We start from the raw sequence: 19,821 nt of genomic DNA on the forward strand, positions 1-19,821 counted from the left end.
TAAGCGTCTGCCTTCGGCTCAGGTCATGATCCCAGGGTCCTGGGATCGAGTCCCGCATCGGGCTCCCTGCTCGGCGAGAAGGGGAAGCCTGCTTCTCCCTCTCCCACTCCCCCTGCTTGTGTTCCTGCTCTCACTGTCTCTTTCTCTGTCAAATAAATAAATAAATATTAAAAAAAAGAAAAAGAAGACAGTCTCAACAAATGAGAAAAAAATAGAGCAAATTAAAACCAAAGTAAACAAAAGAAATAATAAAGAGCAGAAATCAATAAAACAGTATTCAGAGATAAATCAATGAAACCAAGAACTGGTTCTTTCAAAGATCAATAAAGCAGATAAGCCAGTAGCCAGACTAATCATGAAACAAAGAGAGAAACACAAATATTAAGATATTAGGAATGAGAGAAGTGATGTCACTACAGACCCCATAGACCATAAAGGGATAAGAAAAGGATATTATAAATACTATATGCCAATAAATTCAACAACTTAAATGAAATAGACAAAATCTTTGAAAGACACAACAAAGCTCACTGAAGATGAGTCAGATAATCTGAATAGTCCTATATCTATTACAGAAATTGAATTTGTAGCTAAAAACTTTCCCACAAAGATGGTTTTATTGGTTAATTCTACCAAATAATAAAAGTTGTAATGGTATCAATTCTATACAAGCTCACCTAGAAAACTGAAGAGGGAATAATTCCCAACTCAGTCAATAAGCCCAGCATCACCCTGGTACCAAAACCAGACAAAGACATTACCAGAAAAGAGATCTATAGGCAAATATTCCTCAAGAATACATACGTAAAAAATCTTAAGATTTTAGCAAAATAAATATAGCATACAAAAAAGATAATACATCATTGTCAAGCAGGGCTCATCCTAACCAGGTTGACTTAATATTCTAAATAGTACTTCTACATTATAAAATTAATATAATTAATCATAGTAACATAATAAAAAGGAAAAACCACCTGATTGTATCAGGAGGTGCAGAAAAAGCATTTGACAAATGCTCACCTCTATCAAAGACAAAAATTCTCAGAAACTAGGTATAGAAAGGAAGTTCTGTAACTTGATAAAAGGCATCTACATAAAAACCTACAGCTAACATACTTACTGGTAAAAGCCTAAATGCTTTCCCCCTAAGACCAGAGAAAAGGAAAGGATATCTGCTTTTGCCACTTTTATTCAATATACTAGAGATTCTAGCCAGTGTAATAAGGCAAGAAAAATAAATAAAACACATCTGGATTTGAAAGGTAAAAAGTAAATTTGAAAAGTAAAACTATCTTCATTTGTAGATAACATGAACATTTATATAGAAAATACTACAGAAGCAACAAAACCTACTCAAACAAATTAGCAAGTTTAGTAAGGTTGCAGTGTATAAAATCAATATTTTAAAAATATATTTCTAGGGGCATCTGGGTGGTTCAGTTGGTTTAGCATCCGACTCTTGGTTTCAGCTCAGGTCATGATCTCAGGGTCATGGATCAAGCCCTGTGTTGGGCTCTGTGCTCAGCAGGGAGTCTGCTCAAAGATTCTCTCCCCCCCACCACCCCCTGCTCACATTCTCTCTCCCTCTCTCTCAAATAATCTTTAAAATATATGTATTTCTATATACTACCAACAAATAATCAGAAATTAATTTTTTATAATTGCATTTATAATAAAATAAAAATATCAAATACTTAGGGAGACATTTTTAAAAACACATGCGAGAATGGAACACTTTTGGCATCTGGGTGGCTCAGATGGTTAAGCATCCATCTTCAACTCAGGTCATGATCCCAAGGTTCTGGGATTGAACCCCACATTGGGCTCCCAACTCAACAAGGAGTCAGCTTCTCCCTCTCCCTCTGCCTGTCTCCCCTGCTCATGCTCTCTCTCGTCTCCAATGAATAAATAAAAAATCTTTCTTTAAAAAAAGAACTGTACACTGCAAACTACAAAACACTGCTGAGAGAAACTGAGGAGCATCTAAATAAATAGACATATCATGCTCATGGATCAAAAAACTTATTATTGTTAAGATGCCAATTCTCCCCAAGTTGATTCACAGCAATTCCACTCACCCCAGCAGGCTTCTCTGTAAAAATTGTCAAGCTGATTCAAATATATGTGGAAATGCAAAGAAACTAGAATAGCCAAAAAACAAAACAAAACAAAACAAAACCACACCACTTTGAAAAGGAAGAAAACTTTGACAGACCTACACTACATGATTTCAATATTTAATATAAAATACAGTATTCAAGATAGTATGGTATTATCATAAAGACAGACATACAGATAAATGGAACAGAATAGATCCAGAAATAGATCCATACATATTATGGATATATATGGTCAATTTTTGACAAAGGTGTCAAGGCAACTCAATAGGAAAAAGACAATCTTTTTGCCAGAAAATGGTAGGAAAAAAACTGATATTTGTATTCAAGGAAGGAACGGGGGGAGAGGGGGAAGGAGGAAGGAACAAAGAAATAAAGGGGAGGAGGAGAAAAGGAAAGAGAAGGAGGGACCTCAATCCTTACCTACCACCATTTACAGAAGTTAACTCAAAATGGGTGCTAGACCTAAATATAAGAGCAAAATCTATGAAACGTCTAGAAGAAAACATGAAAGAAAATCTCAGTGATCTTGGGTTTTCTTAATTTAAATTTTCTTAAATAGGATACAAAAGCACAGACTATTAAAAAAAAAACAAGCAGCAGATTTCATAAAAATAAAAAATGTATGCACTTCAAAGGACATTTAAGAAAAGTAAAAGGCAAGCCACCAAGAGAAAATATTTATAAAACATATATCCAAAATGGGCTTATATCTAGAAAAAACTCTGACAACTTATTATTAAGACAACCCAATTTTTAAAATACACAAAATATTCAGACAGGTCACAAAAAAAGATATATGGATGACAAAAAGAGCACATAGATGATAGCTTGCAGCACTAGTCATTCCAGAAATGCAAATGAAATCACCATGAGATCCCACTACATACCCCCAACTATGGCTAAAGTTAAAAAGACTGAGCATACTAAGGATTGGTGAGAACGTAGACCACTGGAACACTCATAAACTACTCCTCGTAAACTGGTTAGATGTAAAATGATACAGCCACTTTGAAAAGCAGTTTGGAAGTGTCTTCTAAAATTAAACAAATACTTACCATATAACTCTGACATGCTACTCCTAAATATTTACCAAAGAGAAATTGAAACATATGTCCACACAAAGACTTGTGCACAAATGTTCATAACAGCTTTGTTTAGAATAGCCCAAACTGAAAATAACACAAGTGTCCTTCAACATGTGAGCTGATAAATGAGCTGTGGCATATCCACTCTGATGACTCTTAAATTTATATCTTCACTCCTTCCAGTCCAGGGCCATTTTGTAGTGTGCCTGGCACTTTATGGAGAAACTGAGCTAAGAGAGGCTCCTACCTCAATTGCCAATGACATAAAAGACACTTACCGGCACCTGCAGTCCTTGTGTTTTCTTCTTTTTCTTTGACGATCTCTTATCCTTGATTAGCATTTTTGTTTTGATCCATGCTGACTGCCCTATCTCTGAGGATCTTGAAAGGTCTGTAAGGGAAAGGGTTTGCATGAAAAAATTTAAGATTGCGCTGGGAGCCATTTGGTTTTACAAACGACTGAGAATGGGGAGAATGAGAATATAGTCAAAGGTGGCCAACTTTCTAAAAATAATAGTAATGCATAGAATTTAGTAATTTAAGAGCTTATTTTTTAAATAAAAAAAATGTTCACTTACTTTTAATCTTAGAGATCTTCAGTTTCTCCTCCTTGTGGAATCTCAAACTGTGACTCCGGGTGAAGGGCCTATCTCTGCGGAAAGGATTGATCCAAAAGGATGTGTTTGGCTGCAGCCATGGTCCCACCTCTGAGCAGTCACTACTATGGGCCAACCTTGATGAGTTATCAGAGAGGGATCTGGCTCGGATCTGCCTCTGGCTTTGGCCACTCTCTTTAGAGTCACTGTTACAAGTGGAGGCCAAGCAGGTCTGCCATTTTTTCTTGATGCTAAACACACCAGTTTCATCACCTTCTGAAAATGCCCAGTTCACATATCCACCTTCAATTCCCATGCTCTCGCCTTGGGAAGGGAGGGAGGTCACTTTCATTGGTGGAGATGTGCAAATCAAAGTGGGTAGAACTTGCTCCCCCTTGTCTTGTCTGGCTGGTATCTGAGCTACTGACTCGTACTGTGCCTCGGGTTTGGCCATTGAGCCCTGAGCTGAGACAGGTGGGATCTGCCAAGTCAGATGAACAGGGACCTCACCCTGGGTGACCTGTTCAGTTGCCAGCACATCTGTACCTGCTTCCACGGATGGTCTGAACAGAGGCAAGTCAGTTTCTGCAGAAAAAGGAGCTCGCTTTAGATAAGAAGGGACGAGGAGAAACTGGCCATACTTTCGCTGTGCTTGCCTGTTAAGGAACACCCCAGAAGCAACTATGGTGGTTTCTGTTTCTTGCTTTTCCTGCTCATCTCTTACATTTGAAGCCTCTCTTTGACTGTCTGTAATCTCAAGAAGGGGCCCCCTCTGCCCTCTCGGGGTACGCTGGCCTCTGGCCAGGCTCCGCAGCAAAGAAGGAGGCATGCTGTAATACTGGTATTTCTTCTCCCCAGAGATCTCCATGCTGCCTGGAACCCCTGCACAGATGACATTGCTCCAGCTGTGGGGAAGTTTTCTGCACGTAGGATGCTTTCTGCTGGCCAGGAGAGCCTCATCCTCTTGTAAGGTGTCAACAGCAGAAAGGAATTTCAGGGTATCCACTGTCAGGGCAGAGAGGTCCTGCAGGTGTCCCACTTGGCTGTCCAAGGACAGTAAAGAGTCCTTTATAAAAGACACTTTTTCATTCATTTCTTTCATTTGGAAGTACATCTCTGTAACCCTAATGGTAAAGGGAGGGAGAAAACCAATAAACACGTTAAGCCAGTGGGAACTTGCCTTGCTCTCTTCCTGTCCTCGTTCCATCCTTAGGCGGCTCCTCGGCCTCAGCTGCTTCCCCAAGTTGGGTAAGTCCTCTGTCTTCTCATCTCAGGTGGTTTCACGCCATCCTATAATTCCTACTATCACTCCAATGAGGAAACACTAAACATCTACTTTTCTAGCCCTTATTTCTAACATTCCAGGACCGTGTTTCCAGCTTCCTGCTAGTTAACCCTTCAGTGTCCATCTACCATATTCATCAATTTACATGACAAACACCCAAAAATCTCCTACTGACAAGCACTATGTTATTTTGGATAGAGAAAGGACATCTTGAGGAAGAAGCCAGAATGAGAGGAACAGAATTAATGATTAAATATGTAATTAGAAAAAAAATTTATAGATCTTCAAAAAAAATCCAACTACAGATCAAATAGGCTTCCTAAGCTTCACACAAAACCCATTTTAAGAGACCTACATTCTGAGAAAGCCTGAGGCAAATTTTTAAAAATTATTTTGAATACTTTAACCCAACATGATGATGTCCAGCCATTGAGTTACATAAAAGCAACACAAGATATTTTCACCTATGAAAGTCAAAAGTGGGGTGCCTGGGTGGCTCAGTTGTTAAGCGTCTGCCTTCAGCTCAGGTCATGATCCCAGGGTCCTGAGATCAAGCCCCGCATCGGGCTCCCTGCTCCTCAGGAAGCCTGCTTCTCCCTCTCCTGCTCCCCCTGCTTGTGTTCCTGTTCTCACTGTCTCTCTCTCTCTCTGTCAAATAAATAAAATCTTAAAAAAAAAAAGTCAAAAGTTAAATTGCAGGTAGAATCTAATTAAATGTAATAACTGACTTAGAGACAGAGAGAAAGAATGAAGGAAATGTTGGTTAATATTATCTGTATATCTATAAATTTCTCTATATGGAGATAGGTTTCATTTTGTGCTCCCCTCACCAAAAGAGATATGTTGAAGTCCTAACCCCCTAGTACTCCTACAATAGGACCTTATCTGGAAACATGGTCTTTACAGAGATAATCAAGTTAAAATGAAGTCATTAGGGTAAACCCTAAGCCACTATGGCTGGTGTCCTTATAAAAGGGAAATTGGGACACAGTGAGAAGATTATGTGAATATACACAGGGAGAAGACCACCCTACAACTTCGGTGATGGTGTCTACAAACCCAGGAATACCAAGGATTGCCAGTAAATGCCAGACGCTAGAAGAGGCAAGGAAGGATTCTTCACTAGAGCCATCAGAGGAAGCACAGCCCTCCCAAGTTCTTGATTTTGGACTTGTAACCTCCAGAACTGTGAGCCAATAAATTTCTGTTGTTTTAAGACACCCAATATTTGGTACTTCATTATGGCAGCCCTAGGAAACGAATACAGCTTTCTAAGCTTAACAAAACAATAAATTACAAAACATCTCATATTTGGTTATATTAAAAACAAACTCATACACATAAAAATATATAAAAATTTTAAAATAAACAGTAAGTTAGAAATTTTTCTAACAAATATGATGAGGTGTTTGTATCCCTTAATCAAAGGCTTTTACAAATTGTTGGGTGGCTCAGTTGGTTAAGCGGCTGCCTTTGGCTCGGGTCATGATCTCAGGGTCCTGGGATTGAGCCCCACATCAGGTTCCCTGCTCAGCGGGAGTCTACTTCTCCCTCTGCCCCTTCTCTGCACTTATGCACTCTCTGTCTCAAATAAGTAAAATCTTAAAAAAAAAAAAAAAAAGCTTTTACAGATTGTTACAGAAAAAAATTACAAAGACTCCAAAGGATGTGAACAGACAATTCACAAAAGATAAAACACAAAAGAGGGGCGCCTGGGTGGCTCAGTTGGTTAAGCGAATGCCTTCAGCTCAGGTCATGATCCCAGGGTCCTGGGTTCGAGACCCACATCGGGCTCCCTGCTTGGCGGGAAGCCTGCTTCTCCCTCTCCCACTCCCCCTGCTTGTGTTCCCTCTCTTGCTGTCTCTCTCTGTCAAATAAATAAAATCTTTAAAAAAAACACACAAAAGATAAGGAAATATGGTAAAATATTCAACCTCATTAGGTATTCAGAGAAATGGAAATTAAAATGAGTTCATCTACATTGTAACATTTTTTCAGCCTAGCAAATGATTAAAATAACTCAATGGCGACAAGAGTGCAACACTGGGACATTCAATTAAGCAATGTACATAAAGAGACTATGATTTCATGGGATGCCTGGGTGGCTCAGTTGGTTAAGCGTCTGCCTTCAGCTTAGGTCATGATCCCAGGGTCCTGGGATCGAGTCCCACATCGGGCTCCCTGCTCCACGGGGAGCCTGCTTCTCCCTCTGCCTCTGCATCTCTCTCTCTGTCTCTCATGAATGGATAAATAAAATCTTTAAAAAAAAAGAGAGAGAGACTATGATTTCACTATGCTAAAGTAGATATTCTTTACATTATGAGATAGAATATTATGCAGCCATTAAAAATCATACTTACATTATTGAACAGTAATTTTCTTTGGCTATTTCTGATGGTAGGCATGGGGATGTGGATGTCTGTTATGTTTTGTACAATATACTTTCAAATTTGGTATAAAAACTTTGTTAGTTGAGAAACAAAAGTTAAAAATATGTTTATAAATAATGTTTAATTATTTGAAAAAATTTTTTTGATGTGTAAGGGAATAAGGGACAACATACAAACTTGTATAATTTTTTTTAAAAGATTTTATTTATTTTGAGAGAGAGAGAGAGAGTAAAGGGAGAGGCAGAGGGAGAGAGAATTCCAAACAGACTACACTGAAGGCAGAGCCCAACACGGGGCTTGATCTCACAACCCTGACATCATTCCTTGAGCCAAAATCAAGAGTCGGATGCTTCACCGACTGAGCCATCCAAGCACCCCTAAACTTGTATAATTTTAACTGAAAATATATGGAAGACTAAATGGGAAAAAGAAAATTTTCAGAGTGCACTCTGGCTTACAACATTTTTTCATTCTTTTCTTTCCGTTTTATTCTTTTATTTGGATAAGTGAGTATTCTGGCCAAATTCTCAATAACAAAAATCTTTGATAAGCAGAAATAAAGTAAAGTAAAGTAAAGAAAGAAAGAAAAAGAAAGAAAACAGCAAGGAAGGGGATCTCATCAACAGTTTCGTGGCTGACATGACCATATGCAGAAATTAAAAATGGTCCCCAATCTTATGTAGGGCCTGGAAGAAACAGTGATTATACCATGAAGGATTTAGCATTCAGCTACAGCAAGCACTTCCCAAAAGAGCATGAGATATCCCCTCTCCAGAATGTATCCCAAGTCACATGGATTGAGAAATCCTGCACTCCTTCTTTTTGGGAGCTTGGCAGCCAGGAATTAAAGAACAAAAGGGGTGATGTTTTCCGTGTTTGTTATATGGGGGTGGGACCCTCTCCTTCTTACTTCTGGTACAGAATCCCACTTCTGTAACTAAGTAGAGGTTTAATAAATGCTTCCTGACCTTCTGGAACCTTCAAAACGAGAATTGGCAAAGATGTTGAGGGAAAGAGCACCAAATATATGTATATTCCCTTCCAAATATGCTTAATTAGAGCCTCTTCACTTAGTGTACTGTTTCATCTAATTCAAAAACACAACAGTCTGAACGGCAGTAATGGAGGCTCATTAAGCTCCATCAGCAGCAGTCACATCAAATGGATATAATAGAAACCAGCAACTATTCACATCAACAGGTAACAGGCTACAATAGAGACCTGTTAGACAAATAACCTGGTCATCCTCACATAGGGTCTTCCTGCTTTCATGGGCATTTTTTTTTTCTAAAGCATTATGTCCCATGAAACATATTTTAATTATATTCCTCAACCACCAACTACATTAATTTAATCTAGACTTTCAGTCATTCTGACATGTAAAGAAAAAAAATTCTTGTAAGTTTAGTTTCCCCTGTGTGCGATTTGAGGGTAGAGGAAAGACCAGTATGGCTATTGTTTTTCTGTGGGTCTTTGGAGAAGATGTTTTAAAGTAAGATTATAAGAGGGGCGCCTGGGTGGCTCAGTCGTTAAGCGTCTGCCTTCAACTCAGGTCATGATCCCAGGGTCCTGGGATCGAGCCCTGCATCGGGCTCCCTGCTCAGCGGGAAGCCTGCTTCTCCCTCTTCCACTTCCCCTGCTTGTGTTCCCTCTCTGTCTCTCTCTCTGTCAAATAAATAAAAAAAATCTTAAAAAAAAAAAGATTATTAGAAGTATATGTATAATCATCATGATAATCATAATATTAACTGAGTGCTCATTCTGTTACAAAGGCTGTACATTATTATTTTTATTTAATCCACGTAACAACCCCATAATGTAGGCATTCCTATTACCCCTTTCATAAAAGAGGGTGGGTCACGTGGCCGGTCACAGGGTTGGGGATGGAGCGAAGCTTCGAACCCAGACAGCCTAACTCCACATTCAGGGGCATTGACCCCCCCCACACTCGGGCACCTCTGAACAACTCATCAGGGATCAGGCAAAGTTCTCACCAGGGCCTTAGAGGCGTGGGAAACGCTAAATGAATTATACCAACATTTCCCAAGCTGAGAGGTGCTCACAAATGTTCCTCAGTAAGGTGTCACGGCAAAATAATGACAGGACCTGCTCCAACAAGGACTCTGAGTCACAATGTGACTTGTTCTAAAATGTAGCATTCTCCAGGGGCCCCTAGCGGGCTCAGTTCATAGAGCGTGCAACTCTTGATCTCGGGGTTGGATGTCCGAGCCCCATGGTGGGTGTAGAGATTGCTTAAAAAATAAAATGCAGCACTTCCCAAATATAACATGCTTATTATGGGGAAATATCCACTTAACATCTTACTCCACAGAACAGAGAGAGGGTCAAAAAGTAGCCAGTGTTTCAGAGAAAGGAAGACATAAAACAGCCTAGTCTCACAATTCACAATTCACTTAATTCTGTAAGGATGTAGGTGATCTCTCCTCTACAGGTAGGCGATCGTGCAAATATCCTCATCTTTCCCTTCCTCTTCAAACTCCCTCAGCTGCCAAGTATTCTTCCCCTCCCCCATGCCTCCGTTGTGAGCTCCCCAGAGATGACCTCAACGAGGCCAATGGTGTAGACGGAAGACTGGTGAGAGAACTGACGGATGATGTTCTGAAGAGTGAAATCAGGTCTTCATAATCAGATTCTAGAGCCCACGAAAGCCTCTAGGATATTGTTCAGAAGCTACATACCCATCTACCTTCTACTCCTTCCTCTACCCAAGGGAAAAACTCAAGAGGGATACAATATGTGATGACTGATGGTGTTCGTCACACTATGTCACCACCACCATTACTACGATGATTGAATTACTTGTTCAAAATGTCTAGTTCAGTTTCCACACCAGATCCATTTGACTCTTAACACTGCCCTTCCTATTTCCCTTATCCTCCTCTGATCGATTCTGCTTAATCCTCCCCGTGAGCCCTTCTTTCTTGCTCTGTTACACAGAGGTTGGCTCCCCTCAGGGTCCCACCCTCAGCCTACTGAGTTTTCTCACCCTTCTTGCTTCCTGGGCATAATCCCGTCCTCTGTCATGGCTTTCTTTTCTTACAAGGGGCAGACGACTCCCGAATCTCCTTGTCCAGTTCAATCTTCGCCCCGGGGCTTCAGAGCCTCACATCTAAAGCCTCCCAGGAATCTCTGGCTAACTGTGCCACAGGGATCTCAAGCTCAACAAAGCTGAAACTCATCGCTTGCCCCTTCCCCCCATCTTTTGCACATTGTTTTCTATCATGGAGGTGCCACTTTTCACCTAATTACCCCGCTACAGATCTGACAGTCATCCTGGACTCCACCCTCTCCCTTGGCTGCATGTCCATCCCTAACTCCCCTCACGAATCGCCCTTTCTAAACATGTCTTTACTCATCCCTTCTGCTATGGTCTGAATGTCGGTATCTCCCTGAAATTCCTATGTTGCAATTCTAACCCCCAGAGGTGATAGTATTAGTAGGTATGAATGGGACTGGTGCCTTTATAAAAGACACCCCACAGAGCTTCCTCACCCCCTCCACCATGTAAAGACACAAGAGAGGTCTGCAGCCCAGAAGGGGGCTGTCACCCAACCATGCTGGCATGCTGTTCTTGGACTTCCCAGCCTCCAGAACTGTGAGCAACTCACAAGCCACCCAGCCTCTGGCACTTTGTTACAACAGTCCAAATGGACTAAGATACCTCCTTTCAAACCTACCATGGCTAGTTTGGCTAGTCCCTGGGACTCATCCTCCCGCTGTATCGATCCCTGCTGTCTCCATACTTCGAATTCTGACTCTTCAAATCCATAACTGAAGGAATCTGCCTAGAACTTGAATCTGTCCATATCTGACCACCTAAAACTCCTTCCTTAGTTTACAGGGTAAATTAAGGGGCTCTCCATGACCTTGGCCCCATTCATAATCTGGGGCAAGGGGTCATCTCATCTTATGTATTTATTCCCCTTTTCTTAAGATATGAAAGAAAAGATGTATTTAAAAAGAAATCACACTCACAGTTTTTGGAGCCTATTTTTACTTTCATTGTACCCTTACTATCAATCAGCACTCTGCCACGTGGTTCATCTATGTTACCTCATGTAGTCCTCACAGCACCTCTAAGAGGTAGGTCTATTTGTGTGTGCATCTTACAAATAAGAAAACAGAGGCCCAGAGGCAATCTGCCCAAGTGCATAGAGCCAGTAGGTGGAGAAGCAGGTCTTCACCCTGGTTCTATAAACTCCTATCTGGGCATGTGTGTCCTAGAAAACAGAGAGCCAGGCTGGCCCACAAGACTCAGTGAGCATATCTATAAAGGTAGCAGAATGTGCAGAAGAGGAAAAAGGGAAGAGAAGCTCATCAAGCTCTGGCCTAAAGATATTATTTAAGGAAAACAAAATTTGTGTGCTCACAAACCTTTATTTGATATTTTTTTCTCAATATAAAATTGGTCTGAAATTCAATCGGCCACCTAAATACGTATTTACGTAATATGATATCACTTGAAAAGTCCAGAAATATGACATATACCCATAGCAAACCATTTAGAGAGTGCTTCATGTAACTCAATTTTATTTATTTTTTTTAAAGATTTTATTTATTTGACAGAGAGAGAGAGAGCACAAGTAGGCAGAGTGGTAGGCAGAGGGAGAGGGAGAAGCAGGCTTCCCGCCGAGCAGAGAGCCGGATGTGGGGCTCGATCCCAAGACCCCAGGATCATGAACCGAGCTGAAGGCAGCCACTTAACCGACTGAGCCACCCAGGCGCCCCTTTAAATAAAGCCATATTTAAGGATCCACTGCCCATCCATTTGGATGTCGAAAAAATACATGCATAATGAGGTATAACATTTTACAGTCACGTCCCTGTATATTCGAAAATGAAGGAACGCATTTAAGTTCTGTCGATTTGCTTCTGCTTACAAAAACAACTCTGTGTTAAAAAAAAAAAAATGCATATGGGGCACCTGGGTGGCTCAGTCGTTAAGCATCTGCCTTCGACTCAGGTCATGATCCCGGGGTCCTGGGATCAAGGCCCACATCGGGCTCCCTACTCGGCGGGAAGCCTGCTTCTCCCTCTCCCACTCCCCCTGCTTGTGTTCCTGCTCTCACTCTCTCTCTCTGTCAAATAAACAAATAAAATCTTAAAAAAAAATTAAAATAAAAATTTTTTAAATGCACATAATCACACTCAGTCTTCCATATTCCAACACAATGCCATGTATCCACAATTACCGGTGGAGCCACAGTGGCTTTGATCCTACCACAGTTTCTGAATATGTTCACTCTCTCCAACACATCTCTTTCCTCACACCTCTGAACGGCCCCCTGCACTGACCCTCCCCACCAAAACCACACATACCCACAGGCACTGGTCTGATGATGCCTTGGCCTCAAGAACTGTGTGCCCACACCCGAGCTGCAGCCTCCTGAGCACTGGCCACCCTCTCTCCTGGTCCCCCGATTGCGAGCGAAGCCCAGGCATTAAGCCCTTTCGTGGGGCAAATCACCTCCTCCCTCCTGCTCCTGCAGTTCCTCCCTGGCTGGTGAATCATGTCCAAGACCATACACATTTCTTCTGTTATCCCCGCATGAAAACAAAACAAGAGAACCTCACCTGTGCCCCGTCCCCCCAGTGCAACGAGCACGCAGCACTCGGCCTTCTCCTGTCCTACCTGCCATTGGTGGACGCACCTTGCGGCCTCAGGCAGCTGCACTGGCTATTCCTACAGCCGGGGGCACCACCCCACCGGATGTCTCTGCCCCGCCTCCCTCAGGCCCCTCCTCCTCCAACTCAACAGCCTTCCTGCCCCAGGCGACCCCAAAGAGTCCAACCCAACCCCCCCACCCCCCGACTCTGGTAGACCCCTCACCACCATCGTTTTCGATGCCCTTATGCAACTTGATTTTTCATCGTTCTTTAACGGACATTAAATTACATCTTTTTATGTGTCTCCCTGCTTGTTATTTGTCCTCTACCCCCCTCACCCCTCTACCTGCACACACTAGAACACGAGTCCTATGAAGGCAGGGACTCTCGTCTCTTATTCACCATTTATCTCCAGGGACTAGAGGGACACCTGGAATGTAGTAGGTGCTCAATAAATATACATCCGTTACAGGAATACTATATGCTACTAAACAGAACTGTAGAGAACCCAAACCTCTGGGTTCTGAAAGTCCATCTTTCTACTTCTTCAGACATTCTAATAGAACCAGCTTTGGGGAGCTGGAAAAAAAAAATATATATATATATATATCTTGTACCTCTCTGATGTCACTCGGATTCGTTCCTCACAGCTATAATTCAGACTTTCCATCTTCTCGTGGAAGTATATTTCCACACACTGCTCTTCGAAATCGTGAAGTCTTTTCAGATCCTCCTCACTCAGGTAGAGTTCTGTGTAAATAAATATGGTACATTTTAAAAGAGCATTATTTGTCGGTAAAATGAGACAAAAATATTAATTTTAAATGGAAAAACAGGGCAAAGAGAAGCTGATACAGAGGAGGAGTGGCTTTCCTTCTACTTGTGTTGAAAATCAATAAACTATAGCTTGTGTGAGAAAACTTTGCTGTCTTGTCACACCAAAGTCCTAATATTTTTGGAGAAGCACTATGTAGAAACAAATAGAAACATCAATTTGGCTCTTTCCTAATGTCCTATAAAGAGGTGTGGGAATTTGAAGATGACTCATGTGGAATAGACATTTTCTGTCCAATATGCTCATAGGTTAGATTATTTCTACACATTAACAAAACCACTATGTTTATATGCATATGGGGAAAGATTCTGTCTTTTTTCCCCCGCTAACTGTTTGGTCTATCACAATGACAATAAGTAACCTGTAGGTTAAAATCAAGGTTAGATGAAGTCTAAATCTGTTAAATTAATCCAGCAAGTGTAAGAAAGTTTCACCTTGTTACACTGAGTTTGTAGATACAGTTGACCCTTGAACAACATGGGTTTGAACTGTGCGGGTCCACTTATATATGTTATGGTTTTGTTCCGCCCCCCCCCTCCCCCCCGGTAAATACAGCACAGTGCTGTAAATATATTTTTTCTCCCTTATGATTTTCTTAATAACCTTTTCTTTTCTCACTTTGTTGTAATCCTCAGTATACAACACATATAATATCCAAGATATGTGTTAATTGACTATGTTATCAGTAAGGCTTCTGGTCAACAGTAGGCTATGAGTAGTTAGGTGGGAGGGGAGTCAAAAGTTATACACTGATTTTTGGCTGTGCAAGGGGCTGGCACCCCTAACCCCCATGTTGCTCAAGGGTCAACTGCATAAGTTACTCTATTGGAAACAGAGGCATTATTACCAGCCAATGGCTGAGGCTATCCACTTCCCTTGACATGATTGTTATTAACTCACAAAAAGACACATTGTTTCATGATATTATGAAGCTAATACAATTCAATGTCAGCCTTCAGTGATCACATTCCACCCATTACCTTGGCCCTCATTCTGATCTAACAGAAAAATATATTAGCTTATGAGCAAGTTTCTAATACTTGAAAAATACATAAATGGTGTTGCAAAAAAAAAAAAAAAGGAGCATTCTCTTCCTTCAGTGGTTTCACTTAAATCAGGAAAAAAAAAAAAAAACCCATAATGTTCCCTCAAACGTACTAGAAATCCGAACGTTTCATTATTTTCCAATGAGACAAAAATATTAATTTTAAATTGAAAAACAGGGCAAAGAGAAAACAATATTCAGCCATAAAAATATGTCCACAACTCAAGTGCATAAGTGTTTTCTGATTTTATGGTGTGGAAGAATTACTCAGATACTGAAAAAATCCAGTAACCACCCCCCTAAGCTCTAAATGCCTGTTTGCATTAAAGAATCTCTTATGCTTGGGGCGCCTGGGTGGCTCAGTCGTTAAGCATCTGCCTTCGGCTCAGGTCATGATCCCAGGGTCCTGGGATTGAGCCCCACATCGAACTCCCTGCTCGGCAGGAAGCCTCCTTCTCCCTCTCGCACTCCCCCTGCTTGTGTTCCCTCTCTTGCTGTGTCTCTATCAAATACGTAAATAAAATCTTTAAAAAAAAAAATCTCTTATGCATGAGAAACTTTGCAGTTACCATGATTTGATCGTTCTGTGGATTCCTGAAAGCTAACAACCCAAAGACCAATTCCAGTGACAGGTGCGGCTTGCATCTGTGGAGCATTCTTGTGACTCTCCACCAGGTGGCACTGCTACCCCATATGCAAACGTCAATCTTCGATAGACGATTGGAAGAAGTTTCACAAAAGTTCAAGAATTTTCCAGAACTCAGGGTGATCACACCTCTACCCATCAGAAATTTACTTGAGTTATATACCGGAATCATTCTATAAACCCAGATGAAGGTGAAGCTGAAATCTGGCCAAATCCCAGCCAATTCCAGGATCTCTCGGCTGGCTTACGCTCTCCTATTAGCTTGCAATAGTTCCGCAGCCAATGCCTGGGATGGCTTTCTATTAGAAGCCTAAAAATTATAGTGTAATTATAAGCTTTTGAATTAACTTCAGTTGTGTGGTGCCTGGGTGGCTCAATTAGTTAAATGGCCAACTCTTGATTTCAGCTCACGTCATGATCTCAGGGTCAGGGGATCAAGCTCCGCATTGGGCTCCACACTCAGCATGGTCTGCCTCAGATTCTCTCTCCCTTTGCTTACCCTACCCCTCCCCCCCAAGTCTCTAAAATAAATAAATAAATCTTTTTAAAAAATTAACTTCAATTGTACTTTGGCTTCCTCATCCAGGCTGAATCTTTGGGGGTCGGGGGTGGAAAAGAAAAGTAAATCTCCAAAGTGACTCAAGAAGAGAAAAATACTTCACTTAGCCAATTACCAGCAGGAACAAAAGCACATCAACCTATCAACCTTGTAATAACACCTGTCCCTCATACATGAAATGTATAAACAGTGCACAATCCCTTATCTGAAACTCCCGGAACTGAGTGTGTTTTAGAATTAAGAATTTTCCTTGTCTCATTTTAGAAAGGTAATATAGTGCATACACCATAAATGAAGTAAAATCCCTAACTGAGGCTAGGGCAGTACCCTAAAATCCAACACATTATTATTTTTGAAGCAAAATCAATGAATATTCATGCTACAAGTGATAAAGAGAATGAATGGCTTCACATTAGTCCCATCAGCCTTTTTTGTCCAAATGAGTCTCTAACTTAAGAAGAAAAAAGCTTTCTGCTTTCAGGGATATTTTGGATGTAGGAATTGAGATAAGGATTGTGGATTTATGCCACCCATTTCCTCTATATGTAGGAATTATCTAGAAATGGGCCTGGTACCAATTGTGAAATTGCTTGAGAGGAACTACAATAGATCTGTGAAACCACAGTAAGAAATGTTCTATTATAACAACTAGCATGAGAGTCATATTGTGCTGTGAAGATATGGATAAGCAAAATGAACTAGGAGAATCTCAAAATATGCAGATTTAAGCATTGCAAAAAAAAAAAAAAGAAGAAGAAGAAAGGAAAAATGAGAATCCACATTTCTGCATCTTGTATTCAAAACATGAAACAACCATACAGAATCACCTCCATCCTCAGTAGATTAGGAAGCAGAGAATCAGGACTCTGGTTAATAAGTGAAGCCACGTCTGTCTTATCAGTTTCCCTTAGTCCACAAGACCTCCGTGACTCCCTTCTGTTTGGATTCCAACTTTGACAACAGGGGAATGAATATGGGTCACAGTGACTCCCTAGGAGTTATTCTGATGACTTCCCAGGTGAAAAGAGGAAACACAGGTTTTCCAGGTGACATAGAACCTTTAGACATTCAAGCAGAGATTCTGTTCTTACCCCTTCCTTTCTTTCAAAGTATTGGTTAACCTCCACCAAAAGGTACAACCACGTAATGAGATCAATGTATTTCCTTAGACCCAGGGCCTCAGCTGATATGCTGTTGTGAGTGAACGCCCAGAGATTACCATCCTGTGCCCTGAATTTAACTGCTTGTTTTCACCTTGGATCTCTACTCTTTACTCCCTTCCTAATGCCCCATAAATGAAAACTTACTTAATCCAACATCCCCCTCTTCTTGGTCATTTGGAGCTTGATGATAGCAAAGACGGCGAAGGAGGAGACCAACGTGGCTCAGCAGGATGAAAGGTGGGGGCAGCCAAGGCTTCTTGTGGTAGGTCATGATGTAACGATAGCGATTGTATTTCCACAGTTTATGGGAAATGGATTTCATATCTACATAAACGTTACTGTAAGTTGTAGTGAAGAGAGGGATAATGTTTTAATACAGCATCCTAAAATATAACAGATTCTTTCTCTATTTTCCAACTTTTATGATTGGTTCACCTGACATTCCCAACACTCAGTCAACAAAAATAATATCCATTGTATTTGTGATTCTTCTTCTACCCAAACAAGATACATTAATCACCTTCTATAATCAAATATGCTAATCAGAATAAAAAGACAGAAATTACAATCAGAGAGAAAATGCTAATGTTTTAAATGCAATGAACATAAAACTGCCCTCTGGAACTTATCACTATTCTTGGTTTACCATCTCCTCTCACATAAGAAGCTCTTTTCGGCCCATAATTTACCATTCATGGTAAATACCGTTAACGTTTCTCTGTATCATCAACCAGTTAGGAGAGGTTCTCCTAATGTCAAATGTGAGAACTGATAGACTAATCCTAGTTAAAACACTCAAATGAAAGAATATTAATGAAGAAGAGACAGGGAAGAAAAATCAGTTCATCCTAAAATAATCAATAAGCAGAGCTATTTAGAAACTAGATAAAAATTATTTACGTTAACTTTACAATGAAAATAACCCCTTATTGGCAGACCACCTTGGATTATTGCTTTAAAGACATCAATTTTAATATGCAGATAGAATGGTAAACACCAATACCACAGAACTAGCAATGGAAGTTGTGGTGGGCGGTGCAGTTATTCTAAGTCATCCCTAACTACGTAACTTTAAGTCTATAACGTGATGGGGGTGGGGAGAGGACACAATGGGATGTCTATCCTAACATTCTGCTTAGGCTAATGTTTGGTTTGTTTAGAGAAAGATGGCAAAGTAGTATTTGAGGAGGACAGCCAAAATCAGCCAATAAAAATACAGGCAGCCCTAAACTTGAGCAGTGATAAAGAGAAGAAAGCGGACCTATGCTCGAGAAAGCCAGCTGAGAATAAGAGGAAGGGAGAAGTTTCACAGAATCTATAAAGTAGATGATGGGAAGGCAGAAAACTGGGTTTTAACAGTAGTTCTCAAAGTGTGGTCGCAACCACAGAATTAGCATCACCTTAGGACATGTCAAAAATGTAAATTCTCGGGCCCTAACCCAGAACTACCAAATCAGAAACTCTAGAAGAGACATTATAGCATGTCACAGCAGGCCCTCCAGGTGATTCTCCTGTACATCAAGTTGGAGAACCACCACGATTAACTGCTACTCTGTCACTCCGAGTGTGACTACAGCTTGCTCACCAGCAGGTGGCGATCTTCACAGTGTATTTTAGGGGTTTTGTAATTATTGCTACAAAGAATCTGGAACGGGCTGCCCCTGGACAAGTAGTCAGATCTGGGGTGTCTCAGCTTGTTCTGTCCTCACTGTGTTCCTCTCTAGAGTGAGACAACTGGTCTATGCGAGGATTTCTCAACCTCTCTTTTGACACCTGTCATTTTTGAGAAACAAAAATCTCATACCCCCTCTGAATGTTATTTGAAATGTCAAAAAAACCTATATTAACTAAACACCAGCAAATGTTAGAAGTTTATAAAATGGTAGGGCTAAAAGAGATGACAGTTATTCTATGATCTTGTAACAAGCAGGAAGGTATGTCTTCTCCATATATTTATAACAAGTCTTTTTTTTTTTTTTAAGTATTCTGATTTATTTTTGTTTCTCTCCAGCCTTTAGCTTCTCTATTTTTTTTTTTTTTTTACTTAGATTCCATTGCATTGATTTCTCTTATCTTGCCCTCTGCAGTGGAATAACCAATGAATAAAATACCCAGCACACTGCCTGGCATTAAGGAGGCATTCAAAAAATACTAGTTTCTTCCCCTCTCTTCACCAGGTTTCTTTCATCCATTAAGCAACTATGTTTACACACTCTTTTTGGTACTTGGGAAAAATTCATCAGCAAAAAAAAGACAATAAAATATCTTGTCCTTGTGGCACTTACATTCCAGTAGAGGAGACAAATAAATAGGAAAAAAAAGCATAAGTGGGTATAAAGAAAGAAGAGTAAGGGGGACCAGGCATGCCACAGAGATGGCTGAAGGAAAGGGGGCTGCACTTTCCAATGTCATCCTTAGGTTAGGCCTAATGGTGAAGGGAACATGTGAGCAAAGACTCGAAGGGGGTGA

General features: G+C 40.7%; 1 protein-coding gene across 1 annotated transcript in view; it reads right to left on the reverse strand.

Annotated features, from left to right (window-relative positions):
- Positions 1 to 19,821, reverse strand: part of TRPM6 (transient receptor potential cation channel subfamily M member 6) — a 128,416-nt gene that overhangs the window by 31,827 nt on the left and 76,768 nt on the right. The window contains exons 22-25 of the mRNA XM_081804066.1: positions 17,497 to 17,690; positions 13,722 to 13,854; positions 3,784 to 4,925; positions 3,484 to 3,596 (exon numbers count right to left, since the gene is read on the reverse strand). Coding sequence (XP_081660192.1) covers positions 3,484 to 3,596; positions 3,784 to 4,925; positions 13,722 to 13,854; positions 17,497 to 17,690 — 1,582 coding nt within the window. The remainder of the gene's footprint in view (positions 1 to 3,483; positions 3,597 to 3,783; positions 4,926 to 13,721; positions 13,855 to 17,496; positions 17,691 to 19,821) is intronic.

This window comes from Leptonychotes weddellii, chromosome 14, assembly GCF_054177405.1.
Source record: "Leptonychotes weddellii isolate Sample4059 chromosome 14, ASM5417740v2, whole genome shotgun sequence".
Classification (NCBI taxonomy): Eukaryota; Metazoa; Chordata; class Mammalia; order Carnivora; family Phocidae; genus Leptonychotes; species Leptonychotes weddellii.